At 44.0% G+C, this 17,747-nt stretch overlaps 1 protein-coding gene across 1 annotated transcript in view; it reads right to left on the reverse strand.

Annotated features, from left to right (window-relative positions):
* Positions 1 to 17,747, reverse strand: part of LOC126335695 (protein Wnt-10b-like) — a 537,337-nt gene that overhangs the window by 340,579 nt on the left and 179,011 nt on the right. Inside the window, exon 2 of the mRNA XM_049999154.1 lies at positions 13,341 to 13,585. Coding sequence (XP_049855111.1) covers positions 13,341 to 13,585 — 245 coding nt within the window. The remainder of the gene's footprint in view (positions 1 to 13,340; positions 13,586 to 17,747) is intronic.

The following is a 17,747-nucleotide window of genomic DNA, read 5'->3' on the forward strand; positions in this document are numbered from 1 at the left end:
TGTTTCAGTATGCATATGTACGAAAAAATTCACCGTAGAGGAGCGTGTTCCACAATTACTCCGTGTTCCACAATTACTTTGTTAAATTGGTCGCCAGTTGCCTACCTTCGATGCAGTTCTTTCACCTTCGACTTCCGTTTGAATCTATCACGGTATCGGAAAGAATCCACAGCTGCTCAGTCGCTGCACCGCTAGGGACACGGTTATCGCGCTGCGTGCTCGGTCGCGGCAGGAAGGTGACGACAGCCTTTCATTCTTTTGAAAACGCTCGGGTGAAGGTGCGTGCTATTATGACCGAGTGAGCTGCTGACGGCACGTAGAGAATCGGCGGAAGAGCTGCGGGGAGGGGAGCGGTGGTGCGGTGCAGCTAGCACCTGCCTCATTAGGCTGGGCCCTGCGGCGCTTTTGCCCTCGGCGTAAGTTACTCCGTCACGGCGGTAACGCGCCGCGGGCGCCCTTCTGCCCAACAATGTCGCGCACAATGGCCAGGAAGCGCCGCGCTTTGCTCACCGTTCGACACGCCGCACGCCACACGCGCCCGGATCCGGACCGCTCTATCGCTGCCCCGGGTCGCCCATTTACTTTTGAGCTGGGCGAGGGCACGAGTGGCTCAAATCCCCCCCCCCCCCCCCCCCCTAGCCACCCCTCCACCCACTCCTCCCCTGTCACTAAAACTTCAGTCGAAGTATGGTGCGATGAATGTGCACTAAAAAGTTAAGATTATTTGGCGAAATGAAAATACAGCAATAATTTATGTCAATTTGTTTAAAGCCCTTGCTTAGAAACGTCAAAAATTGACTGCTCATTTCCCTCAGAGTAGTCTCTAAAATATCGTCTTTTTCTTTACTTATTTATTACACTACTGACCATTAAAATTGATATGCCACGAAGATGACGCGCTACAGACGCGAAATTTAACCGACTGGGACAAGATGCTGTGATATGCAAATGATTAGCTTTTCAGAGCATTCACACAAGGTTGGCGCCGGTGGCGACACCTACAACGTGCTGACATCAGGAAAGTTTCCAACCGATTTCTCATACACAAACAGCAGCTGACCGGCGTTGCCTGGCGAAACGTTGTTGTGATGCCTCGTGGAAGGAGGAGAAATGCGTACCGTCACATTTCCGACTTCGATAAAGGTCGGATTGTAGCCTATCGCGATTGTGGTTAATCGTATCGCGACACTGCTGCTCCCGTTGGTCGAGATCCAATGACTGTTAGCAGAATATGGAATCGGTGGGTTCAGGAGGGTAATACGGAACGCCGTGCTGGATCCCAGAGGCCTCGTATCACTAGCCGTCGAGATGACGGGCATCTTATTCTCATGGCTGTAACTGATCGTGCAGCAACCTCCCGACCCCTGAGTCAACAGATGGGGACGTTTGCAAGACAACAACCATCTGCACGAACAGTTCGACAACGTTTGCAGCATCATCGACTGTCAGCTCGGAGACCATGGCTGCGGTTACCCTTGACGCTGCAAAACAAACAGCAACACCTTCGATGTACTCAGCGACGAACCTGGGTGCACGATTGGCTAAACATTTTTTCGAATCTATACAGGTTCTGTTGACAGCATCATGATGGTCGCATCCGTGTTTGGCGACATCGCGGTGAACGCACATTGGAAGCGTGTATTCGTCATCGACACAGAGGTGTGTCACCCGGCGTGATGGTATGGGGTGCCATTGGTTACACGTCTCGGTCACCTCTTGTTCGCATTGACGGCACTTTGAACAGTGGACGTTACATTTCAGATGTGTTACGACCCATGGCTCTACCCTTCATTCCATCCCTGCGAAACCCTACATTTCAGCTGGATAATGCACGACCGCATGTTGCAGGTCATGTACGTGCCTTTCTGGATGCAGAAAATGTTCGACTGCTGCCCTGGGCAGCACTTTCTCCAGGTCTGTCACCAATTGAAAACGTCTGGTCAATGGTGGCCGAGCAACTGGCTCGTCACAATACGCCAGTCACTACTCTTGATGAACTGTGGTGTCGTGTTGAAGCTGCATGGGCAGCTGTACCTGTACACGCCATCCAAGCTCTGTTTGACTCAATGCCCAGTCACATCAAGGCCGTTATTACGGCCAGAGGTGGTTGTTCTGGGTAGTAATTTCTCAAGATCTATACACCAAAATTGCGTGAAAATGTAATCACATGTCAGTTCTAGTATACTATATTTGTCTAATGAATACCCGTTTATCATCTGCATTTCTTCTTGGTGTAGCTATTTTAATGGCAAGTAGTGTATTTTCTTAGCAATACTACTGTAGATGTTTAACGGTGTTGTTAGGCCATCACATTTAGTCATTTACCTCTCTTTATTTATTTATTATAAAGTTTTTCGCTTTGTTAGAGGCTTTTAAGGTGACAGGTACATTTCAAGCGTTGTGCAGGCGCCTGGTAGGAATTTAGTTGGCAACGCGCCGCGGGCAAGCTTTAATATTTTGAAAGACGCACCTAAGGTGACCAAATCCGGCGCTTCATTTGTCTTGTGTTTCGCAACACCGCAGATAATTTCCGGTGAGGGCCTAGATTTTATTCATGATTTATATTTCCGATTTATTCACCTACTCTTTCATTTTTGCTACCTTCCAAAACTTGCCGCCCTGAGTGGTGACACGTTTCGCCACTGGCCTGCCATGAAGGGAAGTTAACACGCCTTGGCTGACGGGCGACTCTAAGCGGCCAAACGAGTGACGAGACGCAGGGTGTCACCGCTGGCCGCCACCGTCGCCGTCGCCGTCCCACAAGAAGTGGCGCTCCTCAGCTGGACACGCTCCAGTGCCCGCCCTTCCACAAAGAAACCGCTGCCACTCGCTCTCGGCGCCTGGCCCTTCTATTTACCCCTGGCACTTTTATTTGCCTAAAAGATGTAGCAGGCGTCGTTTTCACGCTCGCCTGCCTTCCCGATCAACAGTCCGTCATTTCTTCTGCTTCTTTCGTACGCCGTGTCACAGTTCCGTGAAGCGCATGTACAGGGGTGGAAAAAAAAGAAAAAAAACTGCAATGAACGCGTGATTGAACAAATATTCAGATGTTAGACAAGCCTGCAGGTTGTGCTCTTATTCAATGAAGAGCTAATGAAAGTGGTACATGCATGCGTATTCATTTACAGAGATATTGAAACAGACAGAATACGGCGCTGCGGTCGGCAACGCCTGTCTAAGACAAGAAGCGCCTAGCGTAGTTGTTAGATCGGTTACTGCTGCTACAACGGCAGGTTATCACGACTTAAGTGAGGTTGTGTTGTGTTGGCAGATGAGCCAACACCGTGTTACGAATGGAGGCCGAAATGCACGCGTTTTAGCTTACGCAGGCTCGCGTGAGGAGGGAAGAACTATACTGACGTTAGGTCTAGAACATGACAAAGAATTAGAATTCAGAAAGCTGACGTAATTAGTTTGATACTTAACTTTAATCCATTAATGAAGAACGGCGCTCTTGACGGTACATGATTCACAATGTGATCTGTTCAGAATACATTCGTAGTAACTGAATATGGCGCCTTGCTAGGTCGTAGCAAATGACGTAGCTGTCGTCTCTGCAAATGGGAGCGTATGTAGTCAGTGAACCATCGTTAGCACAGTCGGCTGTACAACTGGGGCAAGTGCTAGGGAGTCTCTCTAGACTAGACCTGCCGTATGGCGGCGCTCGGTCTGCAATCACTGATAGTGACGAAATGCGGGTCCGACGTATACCAACGGACCGCGGCCGATTTGAAGGCTACCAGCTAGCAAGTGTGGTGTCTGGCGGTGTTATAGGCGGCGCACGAGCGATGGGACACAGCCTCTCCGAGGCAGCGATGATGTGGGGATATTCCGCCGCACGGAATTAGCCGAGCGGTCTGGGCGCTGCAGTCATGGGCTGTGCGGCTGGTCCCGGCGGAGGTTCGACTCCTCCCTCGGGCATGGGTGTGTGTGTTTGTCCTTAGGATGATTTAGGTCAAGTAGTGTGTAAGCTTAGGGACTGATGACCTTAGCAGTTAAGTCCCGTAAAATTTCACACACATTTCAAAATTTTTTGGGGATATTCTCGTACTGAAATTTCATGAGTGTACCGCGAATTTCAGGAATCCGGTAAAACATCAAATCTCCGACAACGCTGCGGCCGGAAAAAGATCCTGTAAGAATGGTAACAACGAAGAAAATCGTTCAACGTGACAGAAGTCCAACCCCTCCGCAAACTGCTGCAGATTTCGGTGCTGGGCCAGCAACAAGTGTCAGACTACGAACCATTCCAAGATACATCATCGATATGGGCTTTCGGAGGCACACTCGTGTACCTCGATGAATGCGCGACACAAAGCTTCACGCCTCGCTTTGGCCCGTCAACACCGACATTTCACTGTTGATGACTGGAAACATGTTACCTGCTCGCACGAGTCTCGTTCATATTGTATCGATTGGATGGCCGTGTACAGGTATGGAGACAGACTCATGAATCCACAGATTCTGCAAGTCAGCAGGGGCTGTTCAAGCTGGTGGCGGCTCTGTAATGATGTGGGGCAGACAGGGACACGTACGTAAGCATCCTGTCTGATCACCTGCATAAATTCACGTCCATTGTACGTTCCGACGGATTTGGGCAATTCCAGCAGGACTATGTGACACCCCACACGTCTGTAATTGCTAGACACTGATTCCAGGGACACTTTTATCAGTTTAAACTCTTCCACTAGCCACCAGACACCATAGACATGAACATTATTGAGCTTATCTGTGATGCCTTGCAACGTGTTCTTTAGAAGAGATCTCCACCCCTTACGGATTTAGTAACAGCCTTGCATGGTTCATGGTGTAATTGCCCTTCAGCACTACTTCAGACATTAGTCGAGTCCATGCCACGTCGTATTGAGCCACTTCTGCTTGCTCGATGTTAGGCGGGTGTACCAGTTTCTTCGGCTCTTCAGTGTACAATATATGACCACGAGCGGCACCTGCACGATGTCGTCAATACGTTGCCAGTGTCACTCTGGTCAGTACACTGTTCGGCGTAGTTCTGAGAGCGTATGGCACAGCTCACTGTACTCGGACATGGGGAAATTGTTGCTGTTCGTATGATGGGTGCTTCCGTCACCACTATAGCCAAACTGTTTACGCCGCAAACGGGGAACCGGAAAAACAACATTCCGGCAAGACATTCCCGGACGAAAGCGCCTTTTGAGTGTCTTTTCCTTTTACAATTGGTATCTAGAGCAGAATAGTCCTGTACATTAAGTACTTACATGAATTGTGTCTAGTTACATAAATTGCGCTAAATTGTATATATGCTGTCCTGAAGCATCTCTTCGTCCTCTTCGTCTCCGATAAATTAAAACTCCCAGAAGCGTTCGCTAAACTGATAAAAATGGAGTGTCCGTAAAACAAAATAAAATGAGTATTTGGGTGCTAAAAGAATAAAATAAGCCTTTCAAAGCGTGCGAAAGTGTATATCAGCATCAATGAAAATGTACTATATAGAATATCAGCTGGTGGCGATTCGGGCACAGCCATAAGGGATACAATACTGACCAAACAAGAGCCCTATGCAAGCATCCATGAGGAAAATTGAATTGGCCGTGCTGTTCGAAAACCACTAGAGCGTAGGACTGCTATAGCTAGTTCATTGTTCCTTATTGCAGTTCCGCATCGACTCTAGTTTTCATTATCATATGTTTTTATTGCTGGTTATATACATTTTCACACGCTTTGGAGGGCTTACGTTATTCTGTCTGCACCAAATACTCATTTTATTTTGTTTCAGGGACTCCCTCTTTTTATCAATTTGACAAACGCTTCTAGCGGGTTTTACTTTCAGGACGTGAAGGACGGGTAAGGTTTCAGTCCGGCGTAAAATAATGTTGGACACCATTTATGTAAGTACGTAATGCATAGGACTATCCTCCATATAACAAAATTTACAGTGCAAAAAGAAAAAAAGATGTAAAATACTTCCTTTGTAATTCCTGTTTAGATCACCTAAGGATATGCCTCAGTTGGCGTGAAACCGGTCGTGGTTTTAATAAAAAAACGTTCTACAGCCAGAGCGGTGTTTTTGCCTTCTTACAAAAATGTGTGTATTTCGTTGTGGTTGCGTGCAGTACAGGATAATTATTCACCGCCTTAAGAGACCACATTGGTGTCTTCCGACCGTTGCAGGTGGAGAAGAACTTGTAGCAGGCGGTCACGTGATCCTCATCTGCTGACCTAAGTTTTGTGTAGTGCCATGTTGTGTGGCACCACATTCTGCAATTATTCTTAATTTATGAGCATGAGTGTAGTTGGACAAGTAGAAGAGATGGAGAAGATCCAACTAACAGTGGAGTGCTTCACCATTGGTACATTTAGTCTTCTCGAGAGTATTACGAAAACTCTCAACAAACTTCTGCGGGAGACGCTGTGAGGGAGGAGTTGCACATCACAGTTACGTTTACTGTTGAAATTCCAAGAGAATATGTTCAGAGGAAGACTGGGACAACATATTATTTCCTCCTACATACGCCTCGTGAAATGATCAGAACGAGAAGGTCAGAAAAATTAGAGCTAACAAAAATTCGAGAAATTAGATGTACCGACAATCATTCTTCCCAGGAACCATTTGTGAATGGAACACGGAAGCAGAACAAAAGTAGTGGTACCAAAAGTACCCTCCGCTGCACTGTAAGGTGGTATGTGATGTATCACTGCTCATGTGGGTGTAGTGAAGCCTTGGTTTCATTCTACAATTTCCCCCACCTCTCTTTCCTTCGTTCCCATATTAAATACTACTTGATGCTTCAGACTGTGTTCTATCAAACTGTCCCTTGATTTAGTCGATTTGTGCTATAGAACTGCTTTCTCTCCACTTCTGTTCAGTACTTATTTATTAGTCTCCTGATATATCAATATAATCTTCAGCATTCTTCCATACCACCACAGATGAATGATTCTCTTCTCCTCATGTATGTACTGTATCACTTCGTCAGTTGTCAATTATTTTGTTGCCCCAGTAACAGAAGTCATAAACTACGTTTATTGTCTTATTTCCTTATGCATTTTCCCCAGCATCGCCTACTTTAATTAGGGTTAAATCCATTACCCTTGATTTACTTTCGTTGACGATATGTATCGCGCAGTCTCCTCTTCAGCCTGTCTTCCAAGTCCTTCGCAGTCTCTGACAGAGTTATGATGTCATTAGCAAATCTAAGTTATTATTTCTTTTCCTTGAACTTTCCAACTCTCTCTTCAAATTACTGTTTTGTTTTCTTTGTTGTTTACTCAGCGCGCAGATTGAATGACAGCAGCCGGCCGCGGTGGCCGAGCGGTTCTAGGCGCTGCAGTCTGGAACCGATCGACTGCTACGGTCGCAGTTTTGGTTCCTGCCCCGGACATGGATGTGTGTGATAGGTTGGTTAGGTTTAAGTAGCTCTACGTTCTAGGGGACTGATAACCTCAGATGTTAAGTCCCATAGTGCTCAGAGCCATTTGAATCATATGAATGACAGAGGTAACAGGCTGTAGCAGTGTTCAAAAAATGGTTCAAATGGCTCTGAGCACTATGGGACTTATCTTCTGAGGTCATAAGTCCCCTAGGACTTTGAACCTGCCCGAGGCAGGATTCGAACCTGCGACCGTTGCGGTCGCACGGTTCCAGACTGTAGCGCCTAGAACCGCTCGGCCACTCCGGCCGGCTGTGGGAGTGTCTTACGCCCTTCTGACCCACCACTTCCCTTTCATGTCCGCCTCTTGCATCTGCAGTCTGGTTTCTGTACAAGTTGCAGAAACCCTTTCGCACACTAGATTTTGTCGCTAATAATTTACGAATTTCAAAGAATTTATTCCAGTGAGCATTGCGTATACAAATCCTGTAAATGTTGATTTATTTGTCTACGTTCAATCTATTTTTTGTGATAAGTCGTAGGTCCGAATTAGTCGGTCGTTCCTACATTTTCCCGGAAGCCCAGCTGATCTTTTGTCAGGTCGGCTCCTAGGAGCCATTCCATTCTCCCGCAGGCAATATGTGGTCATGTCTAGAATTAAACTAATGGTGAAGTAATAGTCACGCTTCTCAGTACTTACCCTCTTTGGCATTGTTTTTAATATATTCCTATAATCCGCTACTGTAGTCGAGGTCACTAATGAACCTCCGTACTCGATTCGGGGTAGCCGATACGAATTCTGGTGGAGGAAGAAATTTTCTTCGGAAATATTTAGCTGTAAAGGGAAACGAAAATTTATGATCTGTTAGGTGACGATCAGTATGGCTTTAGTTCAGGTAAAGGTTCCAGAGAGGCAGTTCTGAGGTTGTAACTGATGAGGCAAGACACGTTCATAGGATTTGTCGACCTGGAAAAATGGTTTGACAACGGAAAATGGTGCAAGGTGTTCGAATCCCTGAGAAAATAAGAGTAAGCTATAGGGAAAGGCTCATAATATAAAGTAAGTACAATAACTAAGAGGGAACGATAAGAATGAAAGATCGAAAACGAAGAGTTCGGTTTAAGAACGGTGTAAGAGAGCGATGTAGTCTTTCTCCTCTACTACTCAATATATACATCGAAGAAACAATCATGGAAAGAAAAGAAAGGTTGAAGAGTGGGATTAAAATTCAGGGTGAAAGGGGAACAATGATAAGATTCGCTGATAGACATTGCTAGCCTCAGTGAAAGCGATCTATGGAGTTGAATGAGCCGTATAATGAGTACAGAATACAGACTGACAGTAAATCGAAGAAAGGCGAAAGTAATGGGAAGTAGCAGAAATGAGAGTACCAAGAAAGTTAACATCAGAATTGGTGATCACGAAGTACATGAAATTAAGGAATTCTGCTGTCTATGCAGCTAAGTAAACCACGACGGCCGGAACGAGGAGAATATAAAAAAAGCAGACTAGTACGGATAAAAAGGCATTTTTTGGCCGATAGCAATCTACCAGTATCAAACAAAGGGCTTAATTTGAGGAAGCAATTTCTGATAATGTACGTTTCTAGAACAGAATTGTGTGGTAGTGAAACATAGACTGTTTGAAAAACAGATAAGACGAGAACAGAAACATTTGAGATGTGATACAGAAGAATGTTGAAAATTAGGTGGACTGATAAGGTAAGGAATGAGGAGGTTCTCCGCAGAATCGGCGAGGAAAGGACTATATGGAAAACACTGGCAAGAAGAAGGGAAAGGATGATAAGACACCTGTTAAGACATCATCCATGGTACTAGAGGGAGCTGTAGAAGGTAGAGACTGTAGAGGAACCCAAAGATTGGAATACATCCAGCAAATAACAGAGGTCGTAGGTTGCGAGCGCTAATCTGAGAGGTTATCTCAGGAGAGAGTGTGGGACACATCAATCCAGCCAGAAGGGTGATAAAAAAACACCCTGCAATGTCTCGTGAAGGGAGAGAGGGCATGTCACACTATTGATGGCGATCCGAACGTCGCATTGGGACCCATACGTTTAACGCACATCTCAGACTCCTCTTGCATTTAGTGCAGAGTAAGAAAATCGTTTCCGATTAGGCGCCTGGACAAACTGTCTTTGTCTTCCAGCCGATAGTGCCGTAGGATGTTTATTTTGTTTACGTTTTTCTAGCGATATGAGGCTATTTCGCCTCTCTTATATATCTTGCATACCATGAGGAAATATTTTGTGTGCATTTGTTCTTCAAGTAACTACGTCGGGTATCTTTATTTAGGGTCACGCGTTTTACTTGTCTGTCAGATTCTACTCGCAGTATCGTATGCTTCATCTCATCATCAAATGGTTCCTCTTCTCTTTTCATAATGTTGTCTACATGTTGATTTTCTTTTTTTAACTGTTCCCTGTACTCGAGCCACCTTTCAGCCTTGTGTTATTTACTGACTTTGCAAATCAGCTGTGAAAGTATATATAGCTGTCACTCTTTTCTCGGATGGTTACTTGTTTCAGTCATGTTTATTTAACAGCTTTACAGTTCTCCTTTAGCCATTCCTGCTTTGCCATTTTGCACTTTAAGTCAACATTATTTTTATGCATGTATTTTCCAATTTACCTGGTGCGATTTTAGATTTTCGCCTTTCCTCAAATAATTCTAATACCTCTTATGTTACGCAGATATTCCAACGAGCCCTTATGTTCTTGCACAGAGATTCCTCTGCCGCCTTCACTATTTTATCTCTGAAAGGAACCTATTCACCTCATATTGTATTTCTTTCGTATACTTCAGTAGCTCGTTGCCTACTGCTCCCCTCACACTCTCAATGACCTGTGTTGCTTCAACGTATCCAGAACCCATCTTCCTAATACCCTACCTTTCTGCAATTTCTTCAGTTTATCTGCATTTAGTAACCAATAGATTCGCGTCCGGCCAGACTGATTTAGGTTTTCCGTGATTTCCCTAAATCGCTCCAGGCAAATGCCGGGATGGTTTCTTTGAAAGGGCACGGCCGACTTCCTTCCCCATCCTTCCCTAATCCGATGAGACCGATGACCTCGCTGTTTGGTCTCTTCCCCCAACCAACCAAAACCAAACTAAACTAACCAATAGATTACGATCATAGTGCTCCGAGCCATTTGAACCACTTTTTTCTGTCTTACAGCTGCATAAACTATTTAAAACTAACCCTTGCCTGCAGGTCTCTTCTGCGTACACAACCACCCATCAAGTTTCTTAAACCAATGATTAAGGATATGTTATATGCAACTAACTAGCGCTAAGATCGATCGAATGCATTCAGGAAGCAGTTACTTCAAATGACTCTGAGAACTGTGGGACTTAACATATGAGGTCATCAGTCCCCTAGAACTTAGAAGTATTTAAACCTAACTAGCCTAAGGACATCCGACACATCCATGCCCGAGGCAGGGTTCGAGCCTGCGACCGTAGCGATCATGCGGTTCCAGACTGAAGCGCCTAGAACCGCTCGGCCACACCGGCCGGCAAGCAGTTACTATACTTCCACATCAGATTTATTTGTGAAGTAAATGGTAGTAAGTTACAGCTTAAAACCACATGGGCGTTGATACAAATATGGGTCAGTGGAAAAAAATAATGGATGTAGTGATGTAACCTACTTTCCCTGCGAAAAAACTAGGGAACTGAATAATACTTGCAGGGTGTAAGATATAAACTAGAGGGAAAGGGATTCCCCGGAGGCTTCTATTAGCATATCAGTGTTTGACCATAGCATAAATTCGTAATGTAAGATGATGAAACAAACATCTCCAATACTGAACTAACACTTCTTCAGTTTCATCATTTTGTTGACAGGGAACAAGCAACTCTATTAAATTCCTTACAGCGTTTATTAGCGATTTTTTCAGTAGTTGCAGTATTATATTAGGTGACTAGTTCCGAACCTTAAAAGTTAATTTTCAAGCCTGTCCTACTGAAGCTGCATTGGCAGTGCTTGTTCTTTTTTAATGAACATCAAAGTGGCAACTCATGCTCTACAAATGTTTGCAGAATGAATTCCACAAACCGTACATGCCGCTTACCAAGTCAAAATCGACTTAAGATCAGACACTGTCAGTGCAGCCTCAGTAGGACAGTTTTGAAAATCAACTTGTAAGGTTCGAAGCTAGTCGCCTAATATAATACCGCAGGTGTTCATAGATCCACTAACAAACGCTTTAAGCGTTATGTTGAACTGACGGTTGAAGCGAACGAAGGATCAGACTAATCTGAATTGTTGTTGCGCAATGTCATTAAAAGTGGCTCATCAGTCGCTTGTAACGTTGCTTGTCTCATCGAACAAGACAGCTCGATATGGCCATGCCACGCAAGTGCAATAAATAATGAGCGCTGTCAGTCTGCCACCTGTATCGATTAGCGGCGCCGTACGGCGCCCAAGTACGCACACAGTCGTTGGCTGACAGGTTGCCAACTGTCTTAACTTGTCTAATGACTGCATATTTACATACTGAGAAGTTTACACCGTATTACTGAGACCAATCAGTAGACAGCCATTTCGTATTGCCACTTACCGATACTTGGCGGCGTAATGGTATCATCCGCCTCTTGTGTACCTACCTACTGTGTTTTTATACCTCATTGGATACCGACACTGTATCCATTATTGTTTTCTGTTGGCTTTATTTGTGTTATGGACGAAACAAAGTAGTCTTTTACGTTTGTAAGAAGTTCATGTTATGTCTTAATATTTAAAAAAGAAAGGTGTAAACTGGATATAATTTGAGGCTTTAACTAAAAAAAAAGAAAAATGTACAGCGCGAACGCGACTCGAACATCGGTGAGTCGCCTGCTTTACCATTCTCAATGAGCTAATGGGACTGTTATTGGTCACGCTGGATGCATTTACAGCGTTGCCAGGGTTTCGATTTTTAAATTGCATTTCTATTGAACCTATCGGCGGCACTGGGTTTTGCTAGGTACACTTTGGAACTAGGATGAGGAATCGCATGCCGACGTGCTTCACTCTGTATACTGATATGATTGACAACGGACTAAATCCGCTAGCTGGCGAAACTTGGGGACTGAAACGCACAATCGTCAAGCATACTCACAGCACCCTCAACCAACACCTTTTCAAATGGCGCATTGACCTTCACTCCCCCTACTTTTAGAACGTTCTCCAAATTCTAGGCCCACATGCAAATCACCTCACTTTCATTTCCGGGCACCGTCTCCCATTCTTACACTATCACGTATCTTCCAACAAGTACAAACCATCCTCGGGACACGTGTCCTACTTCCGCACCGGTATCAACACGTCCCATCTTCCCTCCACCTCCAAACATTCCATGTCCTTTTCCAGATTATAAAGTCATTCCGGAGAACTACGCTTCCTATTCGATAATTCACCCTACCCCGTTGGTTTCAATCATTTGTCAGGCCAGCTGCAATCCTATTTGTCTCCCACCGCCAGCATTCCATTTATCACTTGATTCCCATATGCAACCCCACATCTTTTCGACAATATCCTCTCCAATCCAACTACCTTACCCCGTCGTCACACCTTGTGATACTGGGTGGGCGCAACATAATCATTATTGTAGAACTGGAAGAACGCACTACACCATCACATCACTACTGTCAATATTATCAAAGTCATAATCAACATTTCATCTTAATAAAATTCTGTTTGTCATTTAATCATTGCAACAAAAGAGGTAAAAGGTAAAAAAAGAAAATGACCGTTGCCAGACCACCTCCACCAGCAAATATGCAAAATTTGAGAAAATGAGAACCACACTGGGATGGTGTCTTCTGAAACGAGAATTTCCTTTAAGTATTCCTTTCGTCGTCTTGGTGGCAGTTACCAGACAGACCTACTTATTCACAGGTGTTTCTTGTATGTAGTCGATACATTGGATTCCGGAATGAATGAAGAGGTGGTGACACTGTGAGTGCCAGGAACACGAGGTGACTCACCGCGCTGGAGCAGGACGCTGGCGTGCGGGTTGCGGTTCTTGGTGGCGAGCGAGGAGCAGTTCCAGCGGTGGTGCCGGAACTGGAACTGGCACTCCTGGACGGCGTGGTGCAGCCCCTGGATGGCGACGCTGGTGGCGGCCGGCCGCCGCTGGCACACCTCCTGCTGCTCGCGCGTCAGACCCGCGAACGTGCGGCACACCTGCGCCCCCGCCGACTGCGCACCCCCGGCTGGCTGCCACCAGCACCTGTGGCCCACAGACAGTGGCTTCTGAAACCTCTGCACGTGTCCTTGTATTAACGTCTGGCGCACCACCTGCTTCTCTCGATTCAGCTCGCGAACTTGCGGTACACCTGAAGACAAACCGACTGTAATCAGGCAGGGATCTTAGGTTGGGTTGGGATGTTTGGGGGAAGAGACCAAACAGCGAGGTCATCGGTCTCATCAGATTAGGGAAGGATGGGGAAGGAGGTCGGGAATCGTATGCGCTAGGACTTCACCTGGAACAAGTCTCGCCCACTCACCCCCGGTTTTCCCGGTCTTTGTTCGGCGCCTGGGTATCGTTTCAGTTGACGCACGTGGTTTACCGCGTTCGCCTGCACTTGGAGTGAATGTTGAAAAAAATGTTCAAATGTGTGTGAAATCTTATGGGACTTAATTGCTATGGTCGTCAGTCCCTAAGCTTGCACACTACTTAAACTAAATTATCCTAAGGACGAACACAAACACCCATGCCCGAGGGAGGACTCGAACCTTCACCGGGACCAGCCGCACAGTCCATGACTGCAGAGCCTTAGACTGCTCGGCTAAGAGTGAATGTTAGATTAATATTTTGCTAGGTCTCAAATTATGCCAGATAGTTAAAGACACGTTACAAAAAAAAAAAAAAAAATAAAAAAAAAAGTGCACAATTGGCTTCAGCTGTGCCAGGTACTTCCACAGCAAACATAAGAGAAAACAGTCTAGCACTGAATTCTTTAAATACGAGAACTCAGTATTCAGATGAATAGCCTATGAAGAAACATTCTTCTATGTGAGAAAAAGCACCCAAAGCTACAACAGGAAAAACCTACCCTCAAAGAATAATTTGCTTGGAGAAAGAGGAACCACAGTATACTTGACACTTAAGTTTCAGAACTCAGGCAGTATAAGTGAAACAAGCACCAACGTTCACTATACTTCCAGATGGCATCAAAATTACTCTGATCTTGCTAGAACGATCCAAGCTGTTTTTGCGTGTTATTCACTGAATAGTTTTGCTGAAAAATTTTAGGGTTGGAAGAAGAGCTAGCACAGCACGAAGGACGTTTTACAGGCGTGAAACACTGCAGCATTTATTTCCTCCATAACTACTCTGTGACAAACATACACATCATCATTATTATGTTTAAAAATGGTTTGAATGACACTTACGAAATTAATAAATCTTTTGGTTAAAAACAGACAGGTCAAAGAATAACGACAGATTATTTTCCTGAGACGTTTGCAACAGCAGATAGGACACTAATCACACAGAAACAGCCACAATTCTTTATAACCTCGTTTATAATGCGCAAGTATGGCATTGGAAGAATATACAAGTTAAAATTCACCCATTACTCATGCAAATACTAACGAAATATGGCATATAAGCAAACATCTTACTGCTTTCATTAGGCATTTCTAGTTTATGGCATTCTTATATTCTTTAATTTTTGAGCTACTATGAGGGCCTACATAAACAAAACGACTTTCAATTATTTCTATATAATGTTGATTTTAGACAACAGAGTTAGTCAACTGCATCCGTGGCTTTACTACCGACATGACAGATTCAAGACCACTGTTTTCGTACTGTATGTTTGCTCTGCTGTTTCCCTCAAATAAACGTAGTATAATAAGTGAATTAGTTAATGAAAATTTGTCCTTATTGCCCTTAAATAACATCACGTCATTTTTTGTTTTCTATTGCTGGCGATGCTATCAATTCTCTGTAAATATGTTTATTGCACGCAGTTTCTGAAGCAATGTTTTCTCGCTAACAGTTGCGAATGGTCCTTCACTCAATGTCTGAAGGAATACCTATCGGGTTTGGAAGGCGTTTCGATTCACATCCATGAACAGTGTGGCCGGTGTTTCTCAGTCAGGATATTCTTCCGGGTACACAATTCTGAAGTTGTGATTCGTGGCGACGCGTGTTGCACTACCGCTTGTAGAAACATTGACCAGTCCGTCGTAAGTCACCAACAAATCCAGCAACTTCACGCATCGTATGGCCATGGGCACGACCAAACACGATTGCCCCTGTTTGACCTTTATTGACATAGGACCCGGAATCACACGTTTTCAGCAAAAAGCCCTTACAACTTATTGACCTGCATGACGTGTTCCATTCTCATTCTGAATTAGAGGAAATTGTCCTTAACTCATAGCTAAGCTTGTGGTTGAAGCAAGGATGAAATAGAGTACTTGTAGAGGAATAAACACTATACTTAGCGCAGAAATTGGAATAACAGCAAAAACAGCGAAAACGAAGATGAAGAATGGCGGAAAGGAGAATAACATTGCAAAGTGAAGTCTAACCAGGAACACGTCTAGTTCGGAATTGACATGAAAGTGTACGTCCTTTTAGGATTACTGGGGTAGCTGAGTGACACGGAAGTCGACAATGCGGAGTCCATTTTGAACTGCAGTGCCCCATTGAGCTATGCGGAATTATTATTATTACAGATCTGAAGAACAATAAAGTAGAATCATGTGAAATGTGGTGACGTCGAAGAATGTTAAAAACTGAACTGACAGGTATTTCACACGTAAGGGCCTTTAAGATAAGATGCGAGAAATTAGGACCGCTACGGAGGTTCTCTACTTCTGAAAAAAAAAACCTTTTAAATAATGAAATATGACCTATACAAGGAATCTGGCTACTCCTGTTAGTCATGGACGAAAAAAAAAATGGCATAGTGTTTGTCAGAGCGTGCAGAATCTTATGTAGGGCTAATAAGACGTCAATTTTAATCTAAATATGGTATACCAATGTTTATGTAACAAAAAAAATTAATTAGGTAATTCAGTACAATTATTATATAGATGCGATAAATCACTTTAACGGTGGCCAAATGAATAATTAATGTCAATGTAATTCCATTAAACCTACAAAAGAAAAAAAATTATTGTTGGGGCCTACATAGATATCGCGCATCTGCCCACGAAATACGTAATTTTGTTTTGCAGCTGACAGCCAATGAGAAAATAGGTGCAAAAATACTATTGGTCAGTTTTAAAGCAGTAATGGTGGACAGCATCAGCTGGTAATATACGTAATTTTATGGTAGCTAGTTATACTGCACAAAAATAAAATATGTACTCCCTCCAGAAGAAGTTACACACAAACATTGGAATAAAATTATGATGAGCATCAAAATGTCTGAGAAGAATTTTGAAAGAAAATAATTAATTGAACTTTAATTTGGCAGGTTTTCAACGCTCAACAAGAACATGGAAAGAATATTTATTGAAACTAAACAAAATTGAACCTTGATATTGTGTCAATATTTTTAAAATAGATAATTTAACTGCAATTGTCTTTAACTTTGAAATGAGAGAGAGCGTAATGATTTTCTTTTAATGTCTTAACTGTTGCTGCAGGCAGTGCGATGACGTCAGCGGTGGTCCGCGCGGACGATGTGTGAAGTTAATCCTGGTTCGTGGCGTGAAGATAACGATGGATCCTCCTGTTTCATTAATATTTCAGTTACGGCGGTGGTCCACGTCTCCGTTGTAGTCCAAGCAGCTGGCACCATTGGTGCGATAATAATAGTTCCGGTAGGTGCGTTGTCGTTACGCGCGCGACGTTTTATTATTAAAAGTTTATTAATCAAGCGGTGCGGGTAGGTCGGAATAATGCAATATCTTCAGTATTTACGATTTATAGCCTGTTTATGACAATACTTCGCACAGTTCTTTCACCGTGTTGACACAGGATAACAGTCACATGTGTTTATCACTATAACAGTCCGTTAAACATCAGTTCAATTTACGTCGTCGTCTTTAAGACAGTTTGGATGATATAATAAATGTTTCTTGATCAAATCACAGCTCTGTTCTTTTACTTAACATTTTGGTTGGTTCCACTTTCACGCAATTCTAACAGTTAGTGTGTCCACACGACAATGGTGTCTGGTTCACGGCTAGTTGTCACAACTTCACACAGTATGTAAAATCGTCACCGCAAACACTCGATATACTTCTCAGGTTTTACTGTTCACTTAATGATGCACGATCTCTTATTAACACAGCGGACGTACTGTAATTAATTGTTGCTCCGCCTATCATCTTCTTCACGCCGAACTTTGCAACGTTTCTCCACCCGCGAACCGGCCACGATACAACAACAACTCGCACGCTCTCTATCGATAGTCGTTCGCTCT

Source organism: Schistocerca gregaria, chromosome 2 (assembly GCF_023897955.1).
Source record: "Schistocerca gregaria isolate iqSchGreg1 chromosome 2, iqSchGreg1.2, whole genome shotgun sequence".
NCBI classification, from domain to species: Eukaryota; Metazoa; Arthropoda; class Insecta; order Orthoptera; family Acrididae; genus Schistocerca; species Schistocerca gregaria.